This window comes from Microcaecilia unicolor, chromosome 10, assembly GCF_901765095.1.
Source record: "Microcaecilia unicolor chromosome 10, aMicUni1.1, whole genome shotgun sequence".
Classification (NCBI taxonomy): Eukaryota; Metazoa; Chordata; class Amphibia; order Gymnophiona; family Siphonopidae; genus Microcaecilia; species Microcaecilia unicolor.
This window is the reverse complement of record NC_044040.1, coordinates 188,051,120-188,070,240: the sequence shown is the minus strand read 5'-3', so window position 1 is coordinate 188,070,240 and position 19,121 is coordinate 188,051,120. Positions and strand designations below refer to the sequence as shown.

At 40.7% G+C, this 19,121-nt stretch overlaps 1 protein-coding gene across 1 annotated transcript in view; it reads right to left on the bottom strand.

Annotated features, from left to right (window-relative positions):
- Window positions 1-15,786, bottom strand: part of LOC115478872 (schwannomin-interacting protein 1) — a 694,349-nt gene extending 678,563 nt beyond the window's left edge. The window contains exon 1 of the mRNA XM_030216506.1: window positions 15,745-15,786. Within this exon, the coding sequence (XP_030072366.1) occupies window positions 15,745-15,753 (9 nt within the window). The 5' untranslated portion in view covers window positions 15,754-15,786. The remainder of the gene's footprint in view (window positions 1-15,744) is intronic.
- Between the last annotated feature and the right edge of the window lie 3,335 nt (window positions 15,787-19,121).

The following is a 19,121-nucleotide window of genomic DNA, read 5'->3' as shown; positions in this document are numbered from 1 at the left end:
CTCTGATTCTGGGGAACTGGGTTCAATTCCCACTGCAGCTCCTTGTGACTCTGGGCAAGTTATTTAACCCTCCATTGCCCCAGGTATAAAATAAGTACCTGTATATACTATGTAAACCACAGAAAGGCAGTATATCAAGTCCCATCCCCTTTCACTTAGCAGCATTTTGGCAACAATTTTTCTTTGCATTTTGAATTCAAAATAGGTAAATTTAAATCTGTTAAGATATGCTGTGAGCATGTTTTACACTTTTCAATGTTCCCTTCGGAAGCGTACACAGTATTTCTCTCCAGCACTACGCGGGCTGTTTTAGCATTGGAATTTTGTCCGTTCGCGCGTTGTCCGATTTTGCCGTCTTTTTAAATGAGCACATTTGTCTTTTTCAAAACGAAAGGTGCATATAGCAAATGGATGATTGATACCATTGGTAACAGATACTAAAAATAGACCCCTGAAGCAGGCGCTCTTTGCCGAAACACGGACCGTGTCGGGTCTGACTAATAAAGTGTAGCTGAGGAGCCCTTTACGTGAAGGCTCCTTGTGTTCTTTTGCTCTCTACATTTGAAAAATTCAGCCCTATAGGATTACTATTTTAGAAATAACACAATGCAGTGTTTGTTTATAAGTGATGAAGAGCAATATTTAGACTAGTAATAAAAAAGGGATGCAACAGTATTCTTCTTCTGCCCTCAAAATTCTGGCAATAATCAATAAAGCGACTGTATTTAATTTAAAAGTGAAAGCAGACACCTCAAACATAATTGCCTCATTTTATCCGTTGACTGTTGTTACTAGGCATTACAGATTAAAAGAACAAGAAAGATTTGTTTTACAGTGGAAAACTCACTGCTTCAAGGAAAAGCCATGCCCGTGTTTTTCTTAAATGTAGAAACTGGAATGTCAACAATCTGCTTATTTGTTCTAGGGTACATAAAAACCAAGAGCCTGCTCGTGTCCTAATAAGGAAGAGACTGGCTACCTTGCTTCAGAACGTCTTTAGTGGTTGGTCGGTCGTAGGCATCAAGTGGCAGCTTGGCAAGAAGTAAGAAGCGATATATGATTACAAGCAACGACATGCCAAAGAATTAACACTCATAGATTTGCCAATGCCAGTCATTTGTTCCCTGCCTTCTGACAGTTCAAAACTCACTGTTCCAAGGATGGCATCCAGCCACCTAGCACATGTCCTCTGCAGTTTGGTGAACAGTCGAGTCCAAAAAATGTCAGAAATGCCAGAGTATTCTGTTCCTAAAGATACAGCATCCTCCGTAGCAGATCTGATCCCCAAGGCACCTACTGCTACATTTGGGGAGTTCTACAGCAGATTGGATGGAAAGAATCGTAAAGAAAGCAATGGAGATAGTTACTGAATTGTGATTGGATAGGTAGTACATATATCAACAGTCACAGCTATGTGCAATTACAAAGGTTTATTAATATTATTATTATAACATGCACAAGATTATCCTTCTACTTTCATACAACTACTCAAACATACTCCACTCTCACCACTCATACATCACTACTAAACCTTCCATGAATTTAGCTTCAAGTGTAGTCAACAAATGCTATAACACCATTAAAATTAATCATATCATTATAGACACAACTGGCTGAAAACTACAAAAAGTTTGTGTTCTAGTAAGAGCAATTTGTCCAACAGTTGTCCAGCATGCGAAAAATTGCTCGTTGGAATATATACAATGTTTTCAATGCATTACTGCTTCCTTTCTGTTTGTCTGTATTCTTGTAAGCAGTCAGACAATTTTGAAGAGTCCCACTGTCGGCATCACAAACTGCATACACTGTATCCCTCACGTGGGGCTACGATTCACCACCTCACTGGAGAGTTTTCTCTAACTGCCGGTAGCGTGTCTCCAATAAATCGTTATAACATTCATAAAGTCGTGCAGTTCTTCAGCTTGTCATGATGTTTCTAATATCCCAAATATCTCCGCTATGACCCTACACGGTGCCGTGTTTTGCTCAAATGAGCGTCTTCAGGGGTCTGAACAAGTGCCCGGGAAGCCAAACCAGAATCCCTTGATGGGCTACAAGCCAAACGCTCAAGAACGCCCACACATGCGCCTAGGTGCGGATAGGTAGTGCCAACTCTAATTTGTCTGGAGGAAAAATAAAGAAAATGTACTGATGCTGTTTTTCCCTCTTTTTAAGACTGATGTTGCACCACGAACCAGTGGCGTACCTAGGTTGGCTGCCGCACAGGGTGGATAACCGCTATACCCTCCCACCGTATCGCGCACCCCCCCCCCCCCCGGTGCATCACCCCCTTCCCCCCCAAAGCACATCACCCACTTCCTCCCCTGAAGCACATCATTCACCTCTCCCCCAAAAGCGCATCACCCTCACCACCTGGGGGTGCACAGAGCAGTCACACCACTGTTAGCTCCACAGGCTCCCTGCCCTGGAACAGGAACTAACATCAGAACTGGACGGCGCCGACATCCACACGCCTGCTCCTTGTACCCCTTTGCTGCCTGTACCCAGGGTGGACCGCCCCCACTGCTCCGCCTTTGGTACACTACTGCCATGAACATAAAACATTAGACATTTTGGGGGGAGTTATCAACATGGATTATCATTAAGATGTGTTATTTTACTGTTAACCCTAGTTATTAGTAACTAGATCTCATTGCATAAAATGGGACCTGTGCTAAAATAGCACGAATTAGTGATAAAATAGCACATCTTAATGGTAGATCACCTTGATAACTATGCCCCTAAATTTTTCAAAGAAAAATCCATCTTTAAGAACCTGCCTTTCAAAATTTGTTCTGAATATATTTACTTTCTCTTGGCAGGGTATCCTTCAGAGCTAGAATGTGACTTTTTGGCCACTGAGCAATAATTCAATAAATTCCTTGAATATGAAGATTCATCGACTTTTAAAATAGCCTTTTAATTGGACCATAAAATACTCTCTGCACATCACTAACAGATTCACAAAACACATGGTCTGTAATTGGTGTACATTAATACCTTCCTCTACATACAGTGTTGTTTTTTTTAAATTAATGAGCATCAATTTAATGGTAACAGTTGCTCTTTGGAGCCAAGCATTTCATCTGCTGTAATGAGAGGTATGGTATAAATATGTGACATTATACCCGTAGGGTTATCAGTCATGCTGAAAAGCCTCATGAAGAGGGAATTAAAAGTATATTCAAGTAATAACACAAACGAAGACGTGGGTTCATGGAGTATCGGTGTATGTAAACTGCACTAAGTCAACTAGGGGTCCTTTTACTAAGGTGCGCTGAAAAAATGGCCTGCGCTGGTGTAGACACGTGTATTGGACATGCACAAGTCCATTTTTCAGCGCATCTGCAAAAAAGTCCTTCTTTTTGAGCCAAAAATTGACGAGCGGCAAAATTAAAATTGGCGCGTATCCATTTTGGGCCAGATACCTTACCGCCACCCATTGACCTAGTGGTAAGGTCTCATGCGTTAACCGGGCGGTACTGCCCAGGCCACGCGATAGCCGAGCAGTAGTTCAAAATTTACGCGCATAGGACACGTGTACGCGCCTACACGGCTTAGTAAAAAGGCCCCCCAGTGTTTTGAGGATGATTTCTAGGAGTGCGCATACAAAGTTTCATTTTGAGCCCCAGTTTACATAGGAGGTGAATTCTATATATGGCATAAAAAAATAGCACTATTTTATAAGCCGCACTTAAAGTTAGGTGCGGCTTATAGAATAACTAGGGCTTTCTTGAGGGGGTACTTGGGGATACTGAGTACCAGCACCTTTTCCATTGTCTACTAAAATTGACCCATGGTCCCCAAGTGTTAATGAAAGAGCTCAGGCTCTACACACAAATTCTACCTTGTCATAGATTCTGTGACTGGTTGCAGGGAGCCTGGCTATTGTGGGGTGGGTCCCTCAGTGATCACCCTACCCCTGAAGTGTGGCCTTGCATTTAAGTACCGGCACCTTTTTTGCTAGAAAAAACGCACTGAGAATAACACTTATGCCTGGGACTCACGCCTAACTTTAGGAGCAGCCATTTGCACCAACTCAAATGTATGCACCTAAATTAGGTGCCTAACCCCATTATTCTATAACAATGCACCTAAATGTTAGGAATGCACCCGTTCTGCCCATGACCCTCCCATTTCCACACCCCTTTTTATACTCGTGCCTAAATTTACATGCGTAAGTTCCAATTAATCTAATTAGTGCCAATAATTGCTTGCTAAAAAGTTAATTCTTGGTACTAATTGGCTTGTTATTCAACTAGATTGTTTATGAAAATTAGATACTGCCCAAATTTGTGCTTGCAATTTTTGGTGACTTTTATAGAATTAGGGGGAGAAAGCAGAGATCAGAGTTGAGAGTTCCAGGTCAGGATATGTTCAGTTCCAATGGTATTTTAGAAAAGTATCTGCCGCCACAAAGCTTTTACGAAAATGCCTGCAGGAATGTACCAGTATCTGCACTGCAAGCAGTCATTTTACAAAGATAGACATTGAAAAAAATGAACTACTCGAATCCAACAGTAGTTGGACACATACATAGGACACATATCATTAAAGAATATATTTGGAAACAATTTATTCTATCAAATATATTTACGCTATACTGGAACTTTATGTAAGTTATATATATTGTATAAATCCAATGCTCCTAGTGCTAACAATCAGTGCCGGGACTATCGCTCTCAGCCTACTCCCAGCCAACGAGCTGAAGTACAGTGCAACCGTTGTTTCCAATTGGGACATTACGCCATGGAATGTCCGTGCTGGCACTTTCCTCATAGTCAATACCGTCAATCTCCTTCAGACTCCCCATCGCTACGTGTCTCCCGGATGCAGATACGACAGCCACAGAGAGACCGCAGGCGACCGAGTGACCTCCCCTCGCTAGATAACCCACATCACCAGGACTGTAGGAATGATTACCCTGATAATCGTGGCCGCCGGTCTCAACCTAAAAAAGGCCCACCCATCACTAATATACGACCCAGAGACTACCATTCTGGCCCTAGTCCTGATTGCTATGCCAATGTCCAGTGTTATCGCTGCCAGCAATATGGCCATTATGCCTTTCAGTGTTCTCAACCACCACATAATCTGCCCCGAGCTCAAGTTCGGGCAATGCGGCTATTACGCAACCGTCTGTCCACGACCACGACTACGCGTACCTATAAAACACAGATCTGATTTTGTTGCTCTCAGTTACTCATACTACTCAGCTCCTCATTTGATATCCAGAAACCATTTATCTGTATATGTGTTGGTGTGATGTTTCTGTTTCTATTACAGGTGATATGTCTTTATTTTATATTTTTCTAGGTTTAATTGCAAGTGTATATTTATGGTACCATACAAATGACCTAACTGAGTCAGCAAGTTATTTATTTGCTTCTATGCATACCTTCCCTGGGGAGTTCTTATCAACTGCAGGGATGAGCGATCCCCAGAGGATATTCATTTTATATTTTTATATATATACCTTCACTGACTTATTTATGCCATTTTTACTTTATATGGGATCCCTTTTAAATAAAAGCTATGTATTGCTCATTGTTAAAATGTTTTCTACTTTGACTGTTGCGCTGTTTAAATTGATGTGACATTCACTTCTTTAGTTTTTCCCATGAATATAAAGCCTTCATTTTTGAAATCTCTTTATGATGTGTGTGATATCTGAAAGCTTTTCATTATTTCCTTGTCTAAGAAAGAAGAAATATTTAATAACCATTATCCGTTATATGGAATAAATGCGAGAAATATTCCCTTGAACTGGCCATTTGGGGGAGCATTTTGCGCTGATCATAGAATTTGTAGTATTCTTGAACGGAGAATTGGTGAAGCTTTCAGACATGAATAAGGAAAATTATGCACTCCACTTTTTAATTCCTTTCTATTTACAACAGGTTATCACAATAACTCCTGGAATGCCAACTATTGCACTTTTTATCTCTCTGTCTTTCACTGCGAGTGATTGTGAGAAAAATTGGTGTAGATTATTTGTGTGCAACGGTCCTGGAATTTATGCTTTGTGTATTTAACTAACACCTTGCTTCAACTAACTCTTGCCACGTGGTGGTTTTGTCTTGAAGTGATATGCTTCTTCCTACTTCTTTGACTGATTGAAAAGGGTTACTTAAACTCTATGTGAAGGTCAGTCAAGGGTGTCTGCACTTTTGAATGTTTTTTTCTTCAGGGTGGTTTTCTAAATTTTTATTTTTTATTTTTTTATTCTCGATGCTTTGTTTCTTACCCTGCCTCCTTCCTGGCCCACATTTATACCCACGACCCGCCTCCTAGCATTATGACTTCTTTCAATAAATTAACCACATAAATTGCACTACTGGTCTGTTTAAGTTTTGCCTTTCCCCAGATGGATACAGAAATCCCGTTGACGTCCCTCACCGAGGAGACGACTGCTAGCAAAGAAGAGCTACCCAATAATGTATCTGATCTGAAGGCTATGTTGCAGCAAAGAATCGCTAGATTAAAGGACAGATGCACAGACCCCAACATTACCCGGTGTGAGATACGAGACATTATTGAGCGTGAGTTTCAACAGATGCATCGATTGGTCCATGAGCGAAAGAGACAGGCTCTCCACTTACTGGAGTTGCAAGAAGCTTTGGCCTCTACCCTTCTTTCTGAATCATCTAGCTTGTAAGTCCTGCTGGCCTCCTGCAGCTGAGGGCCCAACCCTTGGTGAATGGTAGTCATCGCAGGTGAAGATTCCATACCTACTGGCGATAGATTGCAACGCATTATCCGTGCCTTTTGACTATTTTTGTTCACCATATTTTTGACCCTCCATACATCAATAACTCGAACAATCAATTTTTATTGTTAGTTTTTTTTGTACTCTTTTCTTTCGTTCCATATACTTAACCATTGTTATTTGATCATGTCTTCGTAATAATTACCAATCTGTCTCGCACATTATGCAAGCCAGAAGTGGGGATATATTATGCAAATCCCAATTCCTAGTATTAAGAGGGTTGCAGTTGAAGCTCTGACCCCTACCAATCAGGAGATATAATTTCATATATACTATTGCTATTTATGTAAATTGGCTTTTCATTATTGAACCCTTATGGTTTCGCTTTTGCTTTTGCACTTAATTAGCACTGTTTTCTCCATGTTTACATTGTCTTTCATGTCTCTTGACATCTATATATTATTTTTGCTTATTCAGTTTACACTGATTATGCCCACCAAGTTATAGCAACAGCAAGTCAGGCATACAGTCATTTTGCTTATTCCTTTGCCAGCCTCTGACTCTTGATGGACTGATTATGATTGTGCATGCCTAGAATAAAGACATGGAAAGATCCAAGTTTGTACACCACAAGTACGTCTTCAAGATCTATCCAGGCCCAAATGATGTTAGATCCCCCAAGGTTGTGGCAATAATCTTTTCACCTTGCAAACTACTGGACCACAAGATATACGGGTTTACTCAGCCGCAGAACCAGATGTTACCAGCCTAACCATCTCAAGACCAGCCACTTTCTTCAGCAGGCCAGCCTGAAAACCCAGATCTTCGCCCAGATTCTTCAGCGCTTCCACCGCCTCAACCATGTTCGATGGAAGAGAATTCAGAATCAATTTGAGATTTACAGTTGCTGTTTATGGACATTATAGACTCATATTTTGTTTTATTTTCAGTTTAGCAGTAATCCTGTCTATATATTGAAGAGGTTTTATTTTTATTTTTCTATTATTTCCTTTATTGTTCTAAATGTTTTTCTAAGAGTTTCCCCGTTATTTCTGTTTATGTAATTTAAATTGAAGTTGATATTGCTCAGATACAAGGGTAACATCAAACCCTAATACTGGTTATGATATCATAATGTAGGTGTAAACCCTGTTAGTATCAACCACTTATGCAATTGTTTAACTCTGGTGTAGGCTTACTTAAGCTGCATGTCTTTCTGTAGGTTTGACTGAGCTCCAAGTGGGGTAGCGGATATATAAAATGCTTCCCATACTTCCAGGTCATTATGCATATGTCAAGATCCATGATCCATGCATGACCTTTGTTAATATAAATTTTCTTAGGATTGACCATTTTTTTTGCTGTATAAGGCAACCACATATTTGCTATCCACTTTTTAGTGCTCATGATTGGATGCTAATGATGAGTAATAGTAAGGTCCAGGAATTCCGACCTGTTTAAGGATTCTGAATACCTACAACCTTAAACAGCCTGCAAACAGAGTACTAACCATATATTTGTTGAGCCACCATAACAATGCTTAATCAAAACCACTATTCCTTCCGAGGACCACATACATTAGATTATCTCCCCATGCACTGTGAAGCAGATACAATAGAAGCCATAGAAAGACCTGAAAGTGTTTATTAGTATGATCCACCTGAAATTGCTATTACCTCAAGAGAGATGACATCAGGATTAAGGCCCAAGGAATTGGGTAATATAAAGGGAATTCCATATGGCCCAAATAATATATCACCTGAGAATGAAGTTTCCTGTCTTGCACCATACCTTCCAGCAATTTTTAAGACCAAAACTCCCCCTCTGGTTTGATAGCTTGCCACCTTCTGGAATGGATGATGACAAGCTTGACGAGCTTTGTGTCACCCCTCCTCAGAGGGGGTGACAAGTGGGGAATGTATAATTATACTACAGCAAGAGGCCCTCACTGGATGCCCACCGGAAGGGTGGAAGGCCAGATTTTAGGACTCAGGCTGTAAAAATACCAGCTAGGTTTAAAAATCTATGACTGGCTGAGCAAGGACTTGCTTTTCCTGCAAGTTAATATGTGTTCTAGCTTAAGACCTATCCACTGGAATAGTGGCAGGCCAAGCTACATAGCTTTAAACAGCTGAAAAGCATTGACTAGGCCTGATAACAAGCTGATGGCCTTATAGCAGAGAACCTGCAATAGCAGGACTGCATGATGAGTCTTAATGAAACCTGGTACAACTTTCAAATTGAATGTAACACATATGATGTAGAAATTATGGATGAAAATGGAAAGTTTGGTTTGTAAGATGGAGAATGTTTTTAATAAGTTGGCACTCAGATCACAAGATGATATGAACCTGATATATCCAAATTTAGATATCTTCATAACAAAAGTTGTTTTGTTCTTGTTTGGATGTTTGGATACCCGTATCTAAGGAAATGTTTACAAAAAGGGAAATGTCTCAATCTCTCAAAATAGCTAGAACAGGAAAGGAGATGGTACAGATGGTACAGATGGACACCTGGCCGGAAAGCAAAGTATGATTCATAGATTGAGCAAGATTAGAAAAAAGTCCCTCTCAATAGACTTGTATGGGGACCAGATGGTATATAAGGACTGGTCACCCAAGCATATTTCGGAGGTTCTCCCCAACGCATCTAGGATGCAGAGCTCCGGTCAGCTGAATCCAGAATTTGTCTGATGAATGTATTGAATAGAAGACTTTATTTTGGTAAGAATAAACAAAATCCTATTTCTGAAAACTATCTTTGTCTTTATTTCTACTGTTTATCTATCATTTGCTCTACCAAATAATCCACACACAGGTGACACTCACTTTTCCAACTAATTAGGGTAGATTTTAATAATATATATGTGGGAACATAAATGGCCCAAGATACACCTAGATCCTGAAAGACAGAAAGCTGTGGTCATGGGAATAAGGTGTGAACTCCGCCTTCTGATGCCTTCCCAGAACAGACCCCCATGGGTCTGGGTAACCCTGGAGGGGTCTAAAAGGGGGGCATTAAAACTATATATATATATATATATATATATATATATATATATATATACTAGTAAAAAAGCCCTGTTTCTGATGCAAATGAAACGGGGGCTAGCAATGTTTTCTTCTGTGTGCATGTGGGAGTGTGTGTGTCCCTGCCCTCTGGCCTCTCTCCCCTCCCCCCTCTGAGTCCTTCACTGTTACAGAACCAGCGATTTGATTTCCTGCTCTGCTGTTTTCCTTCACTGACTGTGTTACAGAGAGGGCGGGGCAGACACTCATAGGGAAACCGGATATCTCGCCCCCCTTCACACTTCCGGCTGGAGGCTTCATAGAACGTTGGTGTTGCTTTTTATATATGGAGATATATATATATAACTATACATGTATCATTTTCTATGAGAATTATTGTTTTATTTGTTCAATCTTTTTAAGCAAAAGCCTTATATATAAACTTATATGTATCATATGTTTGGTGATTTTATGATTTAACTTAATCAATTTTCTGATGCATTTTATTCATCCCTTGTAATTTATGTGTTGAATATTTATATACGTTTGTCTCCACAAATTTTATAATTACAGTTTTATGTATTTTTTTGTATATTTATATTTTCAAATACTTATGTCATGTTTTTTAATTTAAAATGTTTTCCTTTGAATCATTTTTTAGACTCCTGAGGCAGGCCTGCGGCTGAAACACAGTATTGTGTCGAGTCTACAATAAACGTTTACTCCATTATATACCATCATAGTCTCCACGTTCTGAAATCATTGGTCCACTTCCCACTTTGTTTCTCTGCTACATAAAGTTAGGACAGCCTTATCTGGGGACTTACCTGGTTAGCAGTTTAAATATCACCACTAACCAGGTAACTCCCCCTTCTATCCAGATTCTGGACCTGGACTGCACCGCAGCATTCTCCCCAGATTCTTAGTGGCACTGTCTGATAATAGGCCACTGAAAACCTGGAGATCATCCAGCCAGCGTAATTTAATTGGGAATGAGCCTATCCTGCCCAGTTAAGGGCTTCTTTTATCAAGCTGCACTAGCAGTTCCTGCAGCAGCAATGCCAACAGAGCTCATTCAAAGTGAATGGGCTTTGTCAGCATTACCACACCGGGAGCCACTAGCGTGGCTTGATTAAAAAAAAGGCCTAAATCATTTAAATACCGTCTTATCTATTTATATAAGAAGGACATTCAAAAGCTAAATGACACACAAACCTTCTAAAATGACCTCCTACACTTAGGGGCCCTTTTACTAAGCTGTGTAAGCTTCTATGTGTGCCCAACGCACGCCAAAATCAAGTTACCACCTGGCTACTGCATGGCTCTTGCAGTAATTTCATTTTTGGTGCATGTCCGATACACACATTCGAAAAATAATTCTTATTTTCAGATGCATGTATCGGATGCGCACCAAGTGGCACTTGACGCACATAGGTCATTACCGCCTGGTTACCATGTGAGACTTTACCACTAGGTCAATGGCTGGCGGTAAGGTCTCAGACCCAAAATGGACACACGGCAATTTTCATTTTGCCGCAATGTCCACTTTTGGCCAAAATTTTAGAAAGGCGTTTTTATGCAGGTGCGCTGAAAAATGATTCTGCGCGCACCCAAAACACACGCCTGCACTACCGCAGGCCATTTTTCACTGCACCTTAGTAAAAGGACCCCTTATTTTTTTATTCGCCCAATTTATTTAATGTCTTATGTTGTGCAAGGTGTATACTTCAGTTTGAACAGGGCAAATCTCAAGTTCAGCTTGGATTTTAAATCGCATGCAATTAGTCTTTATTCTGAAGCAGTATGATATGGTTAACAAGAGGCAGAGATACCAGCCATTTTATGTAGTAACCACAGATATCTAGTCACCAGAATGTCTGTGTGCACAACAGACTTAAAATTCATTGTGCCTTACTCAAAAGAGATTTTTTCTCATTTCTATGGAAAATCATTTCATTGAATAAGGCCCATTGGATGCAATAGAAAGAAATGGTACAAAGCTAATCAGCTTTCTGAAAATGTGTCCCTCTTCAATGCAGCTAAAAGTCTGTGTTTAGCAACATTGAAAAGAGGCATTCCTGAGGACATAGTTAGGTCAGGAAAGGGAAAGGACAGGTGTAGACTGCAAATTCAAATCTTTGTACACACTTCCAGCAAAATTCTCCCCAGTAGATCAAGAGAAATCATATACTTTCTACCAATGCCAAGTTTCAAAGTAGAAGTACACATGCACTTTCAATTTGCAAAGCCTCCAGCTAAAAAAGAAAAAAAAAAAAAAGCAAACACACACACACATGCAGTATTTGTCCTGCTGCAGTCAGTTTGAAATTTGCCCCAAATGAGGGAAACTTCAGACATTTACTTGGGTCATGTGATCTGGCTGAAAATGGCTCACCTCAAATGTGAATAAAAGCATACCCATGTGCTATATAGCATGTATAATTTTAGCCAGATGAAAAAGAGGCATCCCTGTGGATATGCTTAGGTCAAGGGAAGTAAAACAGCATGTGCACAGGTGGCATTCAATTGCATGTGCATTTTCCCCACCATTTGGCCACCTGCCCAGAAATCAAGCGTAAAGAACACGGACTCGTCTAATGCATGTACTTTGTGGTTTGGCAAACTTTGAATTATGCAAAACAAATACTAGATAAACAGTAAAACTGAATGTTTTCATATTAATGTAGCATTGAGAGGACAATTTTCAAAGCCATTACCAGAGGGTCTCTGATCATTTTCCGTAGCGAGAACACTTTCAAGCAGACTGGGAGGAGGAGGTTTCACGGGGGCATGTTTTGGTCAAGGTCAGAATATACCATATGTATACTGGATTTTCAAATCTGTATTTCTCATTGAAATTTTATCAGCACACAAAGTAAGTGCATTCATTACAGATGCTTTGAACAAAAGAATCTTGCTGCACCTCATGCCTGGAATAGACTTCCCGAGCCTGTAAGTCTAGCCCCCTCTTTGGCCATTTTCAAGTCCAAACTTAAAGCCCACCTCTTTACCACTGCTTTTGACTCCTAACCACTGCTCACTTGCCCTGTCCTTTTATACTCACCTCTTTATTCCCTTACCCTTAATTGTTCTGTCTGTCTGCCTGCCTGTCTTATCTAGATTGCAAGCTCTTTGAGCAGGGACTGTCTTTTTGTGTATGGTGTACAGCGCTGCATATGCCTTGTAGCGCTATAGAAATGATAAGTAGTAGTAGTAGTAATGTAGAAGCCTGCCCTTGCAGATCAGCAACGCGGCCGCGCAAGCTTCTGTTTCTGTGAGTCTGACGTCCTGCACATACGTGCAGGACGTCAGACTCATAGAAACAGAAGCCTGCGCGGCTACATTGCTAATCTACATGGAATGTTGCTAGTGGAGGATTAGCTTAGTGGTTAGTGCAGTGGAACATGGAATGTTGTTACTATTGAGATTCTACATGGAATGTTTCTACTATTGAGATTCTGTTGCTACTATTTGAGATTCTAGATGGAATGTTGCTATTCCACTAGCAAGATTCCATATTTAGACTGTGAGCTCTTTGAGCAGGGACTGTCTTTTTTGTGTATGGTGTACAGCGCTGAGTATGCCTTGTAGCGCTATAGAAATGATAAGTAGTATTAGTAGTTGTATGGAAAGAATAGAACCAAACAAACTTAGCGGTGCTTAAATGGCAACTCCAGTAATTGGGAAGCAAAGCCAGTGCCGGGCAGACTTCTACAGTCTGTGCTCCAAAAATGGCAAGGACAAATCAAGATCATGTATAGTATCACATCATACTTTATACTATGAGTTTTTCTTGTTAGGCAGAGCACCCCAGCCAGTTACGTTTTCAGGATACCCACAATGAATATTCATGAGAGAGTTTTGCATGCACTGCCTCCAACTCATGCAAATCTATCTCGTGAATATTCATTGTGGATATCCTGAAATCCTGACTGGCTGGGGTGCCTCCAGGATCAGGTTTGGGAACCACTGCTGTATGGACTGTACAAGTCTTTATCTGCCATCATCTACTATGTTAAGTGTAGAAGTCCACAGGCACCTTTCAAAATTCTCAAATTTTCCCTTTGAAAGTTAGGTTGAAGATACCTATGGAATTTGCACCTAGGCAAATAGTTTGCAAATCCTCCCCCCCTTAAAAATCAATGTTTTCTTTGGAAAACTATTTTCTATGTTGGTAACTAAAACACAAGAGGGTGCTTTTATAACTGCCCGCATTGGTGAAAAGTGCACACTTATTTTTCACACCATGGACGTTGCAGGATTTTCACGTTAACAGTATACATGCACACATTTACACATTACAATTTCTATAGATAACTTAATTCCTGAGTAAAAATAGATGCACAGTTCCAAATCATGCACCAGCCCCACCCCCCAGGAGCACCTGAAATGGTACTGTCCGGGTACTTTTCCTGCATATAGAGAAGGGCTCTTTTATAAAATCTCATTCCCTTGGATAAAGCATTGTTTTGCATAAGAAAAGGTTTTCAAAATGACCCTCCCTTTGTACAAAACCCCAGCGTGCAAAAAAATTCTTGTTAGGACAGTTATTCTAGAGACAAACGATGCAAATAAAGACAATGAAGATTATGTGGAGGGTGATTTGAAAAGCCATATCTCTGGGTAAATTGAAGGGTTATTTTATAAAAGAGTACATGTATAGCATAAGATGAATGCATTTTAATATGCATAATAAGCCTTCAAAATGTATACAAGAAACTGTTCTAAAACTCTTTTTAACCCTGCTCAAATCTATAATGCTCAGTTGAAACACCTTCCTCCTATTTTCAAAGGATTTCTCACATTCTCTGCCTTATGGCAAAACTCTATGAAATAACGTCTCATTATTCCCATTTGCAATTTCTGCATGCCAGCTGCTTTCGTAATACTGCATGATATATTATCCCAGCAATATTTGAAATCCACGCTAGTTTTGTTCTTTAATGTGAAGTGTAATTTATTATGATCTAGCCATGAAAAAAAAAAAGCCAGTGAAAAAGCCATTCCAAAAAGTGTGCTGAAGTCAATGAAAGAGGTTATGCAACCATAAAACGCTAAGTACAACGAGTGTGCAGATGCTCCAGTCAAGGGGAGGCAGACGGCACAGGATGAGTTCTCTGTCTGTGGGACGTGTTTGCACTCAGGACTGCAGTCTTCAAAACTGTTGATCGGGAGAATGTGCCTCCATAGGTCACTAAACTTGCTGAAAGTGTGTCATGAGAGGCACATGCTAGTTTTTTTTTCTTCTTCAAAATAATAGCTATGCACTACCCTATTTGTGAAATAAATTTAGAAGATCTTGATATAGTGGAAGGCATATATACCCATAGAAATACCTATAGATACAGAAAACGTATAGACCCCACAGACTGCTTGAATAGCGTTTTACCGAACTGTTCTTTAGAATAACCCAAGTATTTGCTGAACGCTGCAGCTCAGCAGCCCTACGGAATAACTGAAACAGAGCCCCATCTCTTCACAGTAATGGCTAGGAAAAAAGAGAGAGAGAGAGAGAGAAAGCAGCTAACCTCCTACAGAAATTCTCCGTCTATTGTTACAGCAGCAGGATCGCTATTCTCAGCATTTACAATACACTAGCTAGATGTGCAGGGTTTTTTCAGATCAGAGTTAGGGTAAGGAAAGCATATTATGCCTGTGTGCACACAGCACTGACTGTAGTTAATAATGCTAAAAGCATATTGCATTTCAGCTTATCTTACACATCGCCATGCTCCTAATTCATAGACATCATAAACCTCATATGCTCATCGGAATATGGAAAAAAAGGAAAAAAAAGGCTTTTATTTGAACAAAAACCACACTGCTTCAGTTGAGATCCCCTTAGGAAATCAGGCGATTTATCTTTCTCTGACAACTAAAACAAACAGGATCAGGGTCCCAATAGGCACCATGTCATCTTTAGATTCAATTAGTTGTAAAGGCACGACTAGAAAGACGCAGAAAAGCCTCTTAAGAAAAAAAAAAAATACAAAAGTATCTCATTTAGAAAATTAAGCACATTACCAGGCGCATCTTGAAGTTTCTCGATCACCTGCAGCTGTAGAGCGCTATGGGAAGCCAAGGCTGTATTCCTTGGTGTTACACAGCCCGGATACGACTGCTCCTGAAATCAAGCGAGTCTGAGACTGCAAACCTTTGAGTTGAGCTCACTCTAGGCATCAGAAAGCCTCAAAGAAAAAAAAAAAAAAAAAGCAGCCCACAGACAGCTAGATGAGGAAGTTCTGGCACCTCTCCAGCTCGGCAATGAATTCCTTCTGATTCGGTGCCGTACAGTTATGGAAATGAAGGGAAACTTGGAGGCACAGAAGGGTAGGGTCACGCTTTAGTGGCTTGCAGAAATGTGCAGGGTGCAGATCACAGCTCATTTTAAAATACTCAAGTAATAAGACTGCAAAAGAAAAGAAGCCGAGTGCTAAAAATCTGAGCAAGCCTGTCTATATATCTTGATAATATTTTTTTCTTTCATCTGGCAGTTTTCTCCTGTCCCTTTGGATTTCCAGTTCAATTAGAACTGACCTATTAATAGGTTATATAAGTCTTTATTCACAAATGCCTTGGACTTTTTCCCATTTTATTACCCCCCATCTATATTTACCCAATAACCAGGAACCATAAGCTGCAGGTCCTTCTGCACCCGGGCACTTATGCCTCTGGGTGGCACTGTCATGCAATGGCAGAGACTCCCCCCTCACAGCTGACTGTGAACACTGCTGCCAAAGCACCCCCAGCCCCCAGGAATATAATTGCTGGCCAAAACTGCACATTTTAAAAGTTTCATCAGCAACTTGACTTGCATTTTCTGAATCCCAATTCCAAGGTACCAAAAGTATTAATGCCACGTTAATCCACTTCAATATATAGAAATAAAAGATAATACATTTAAAAAATAAAAAGGTGATATTTTTCTGTTGATTGGTTTTAGGGAGCTAAATCCCCACAGGTCAGAGCACAATGAGAAAAAAAATGGTGGTAACAATCATAAAAGAATTCAACTGATAGCCTGAAGGGGAAAAGGTAGGGAACAGAGGAGACGGATGTATGATCAGAAAGTAACAGGGTCTAGTCCTTTTACTAAGCTGTGCTAAAAAGTGGCCTGTGCTATCCCCAGCATGGGTCACTTTTAACACTGTGGCAAAATTACTCCATTTTCCATTATTCCCATTAATGGCCTTGCGCCAGGAGCGGACTGACAGGGATTTGGGCCAACTGGACAATAAGGGTCATGGGCCTCCCCCTCAACCTCCCCTCTGATAGAGATTACTGGTTCTGCATTTGTCGTAATATTTCTAATTCACTTTAGACAAACCCCTAATGTAGAACTAGACAAAGTCATTAAAGCACTCTGGGAGGAGGGGCCCACTACAGGGGGTTGTTCGATGACTGAATACCTCCATTTAGATGCACTAAGGTTGCGTGGTAGGAGCCTGTTCTTTAATGGAACTTGGTCATCCAGGTTCTATTCCCTGTTCCCTATAGCTGAGCGGGAGTCCTCCAGTTGCATTGCTACCAGTGGGGGTGCTGCTTCAATATTCTGTTTTCAATCACTAGAAACAGGCAAGTCCTCTAGAACCCTGCAGAGCCTGCCTGTCCCTCAAAATTGAAAATATGATAATGAAACAGCACCCTCTACTGTTAGGACTGTAGGTGGAAGACGCTCGTTCGGCTTAGAGGGAACAGTGGTTGGTCATCCAGGTTACACCGTATAGAAGAATACTCGTGTAACCCAATATCAGCAGGTCTAAAATTTAGGCGCCCATAGTTACGCCAGCCATACAACTGCTGTAAATGTGGCAGGGTTGGATGTAACTCACAGTAAGCTGTAAGTTGTGTACATAAGTGTGATGCAACAGCAGAAGAGAGGGCTAAAGTGCACATGACAATAAGAATTCAATAAAAGCACCAAGAGCTGTTCAAAGCATGAGATAGTCAGTCTGAGGATGCCGGTGTGCTATGACACACTTTTGCTCTCCGTTGATGACACATTTCTAATCGGCCTTGGTTCTCTGACTATATTGGCTTTTTACCTCATTATTTTAAATAGACTGATTTCATTGACCCCTGACACAGGTGCTTGATGCCGAAACATGGCCCGTGTCGCATTTAATAAAGGACTCTTGACTATCCCGTGCTTGAACAGCCCTTGGTGATTTTTTGTATTCGTACATAAGTGGGAGAGACACCTATGTTCTGTCCATGCTACACCCATGTGAATACTCCTCCCCCTCCCCTTGCATTTATGCACTACAGCAATTACACACATACTACTACTACTACTAGTACTACTTATCATTTCTAAAGCTCTACTAGACATAGGCAGCGCTGTACACTTGAACATGAAGAGACAGTCCCTGCTCGACAGAGCTTACAATCTAATTAGGACAGACAAACAGGACAAATAAGAGATAAGGACAAAGAGTAACAAGATTCCGGAATCCCAAAGAGTAACAACTTTCTGTGCAGAATCCCAAAGAGTAGCAAGATTCCAGAATCCCAGAGATTACTACTACTACTTACTACTACTTATCATTTCTAAAGCGCTACTAGATGTACGCAGTGCTGTACATTTGAACATGAAGAGACAGTCCCTGCTCGACAGAGCTCACAATCTAATTAGGACAGACAAACAGGACAAACAAGAGATAAGGGAATATTAAAGTGAGGATGATAAGGGTTCTGAACAAGTGAATAAGGGTTAGGAGTTAAAAGCAGCATCAAAAAGGAGGGCTTTTAGCTTAGATTTGAAGACGGCCAGGGATGGAGCTTGACGTACCAGCTCAGGAAGTCTTACAGGAGAGCACTTAACTGCTTGGCTTCCTACTTACACACAGAAGTGTACACTTGCCCATGAAAAGACTGGTATTCTGTACACTTAGACATGCAATTGGGCCATAAATGCAGATGTCACTTTATAATTTCCCTTATGAAGCGCAATTCTATAATCTAGGTGCTAGGGTTACCATATGGCTCCAGAAAAAGGAGGACACATTGATCCAGTCCAGGTTTTGCAACTGCAAGACACGCCCCTGATCAACCCATGTGCACTCCCTCTTTGTAGTTGTCTGCTATGGCATTTATGTGCTAAGTATAGAATACTACCTTTGTGCAGTTATGTACGTAACTACTAATTAATGGCAATTAGCACCAATGAACACCACTTAAAGGCTATTATCGGTACTTAAGGTCAATCGGCGCCTAATTCAGCAATTAAGGGGCCCTTTTACTAAGCCGTGTAAGCGGGAGCTACCACCCGGCTACCGCATGGCTGTTGTGGTAATTTCATTTTTGACGCGCGTTCAATATGCGCGTCAGAAAAATAATTTTTGGACGTGTGTATTGGGCGTGCGCCAAGTGGAATTTGATGCACATAGGTCATGACCACC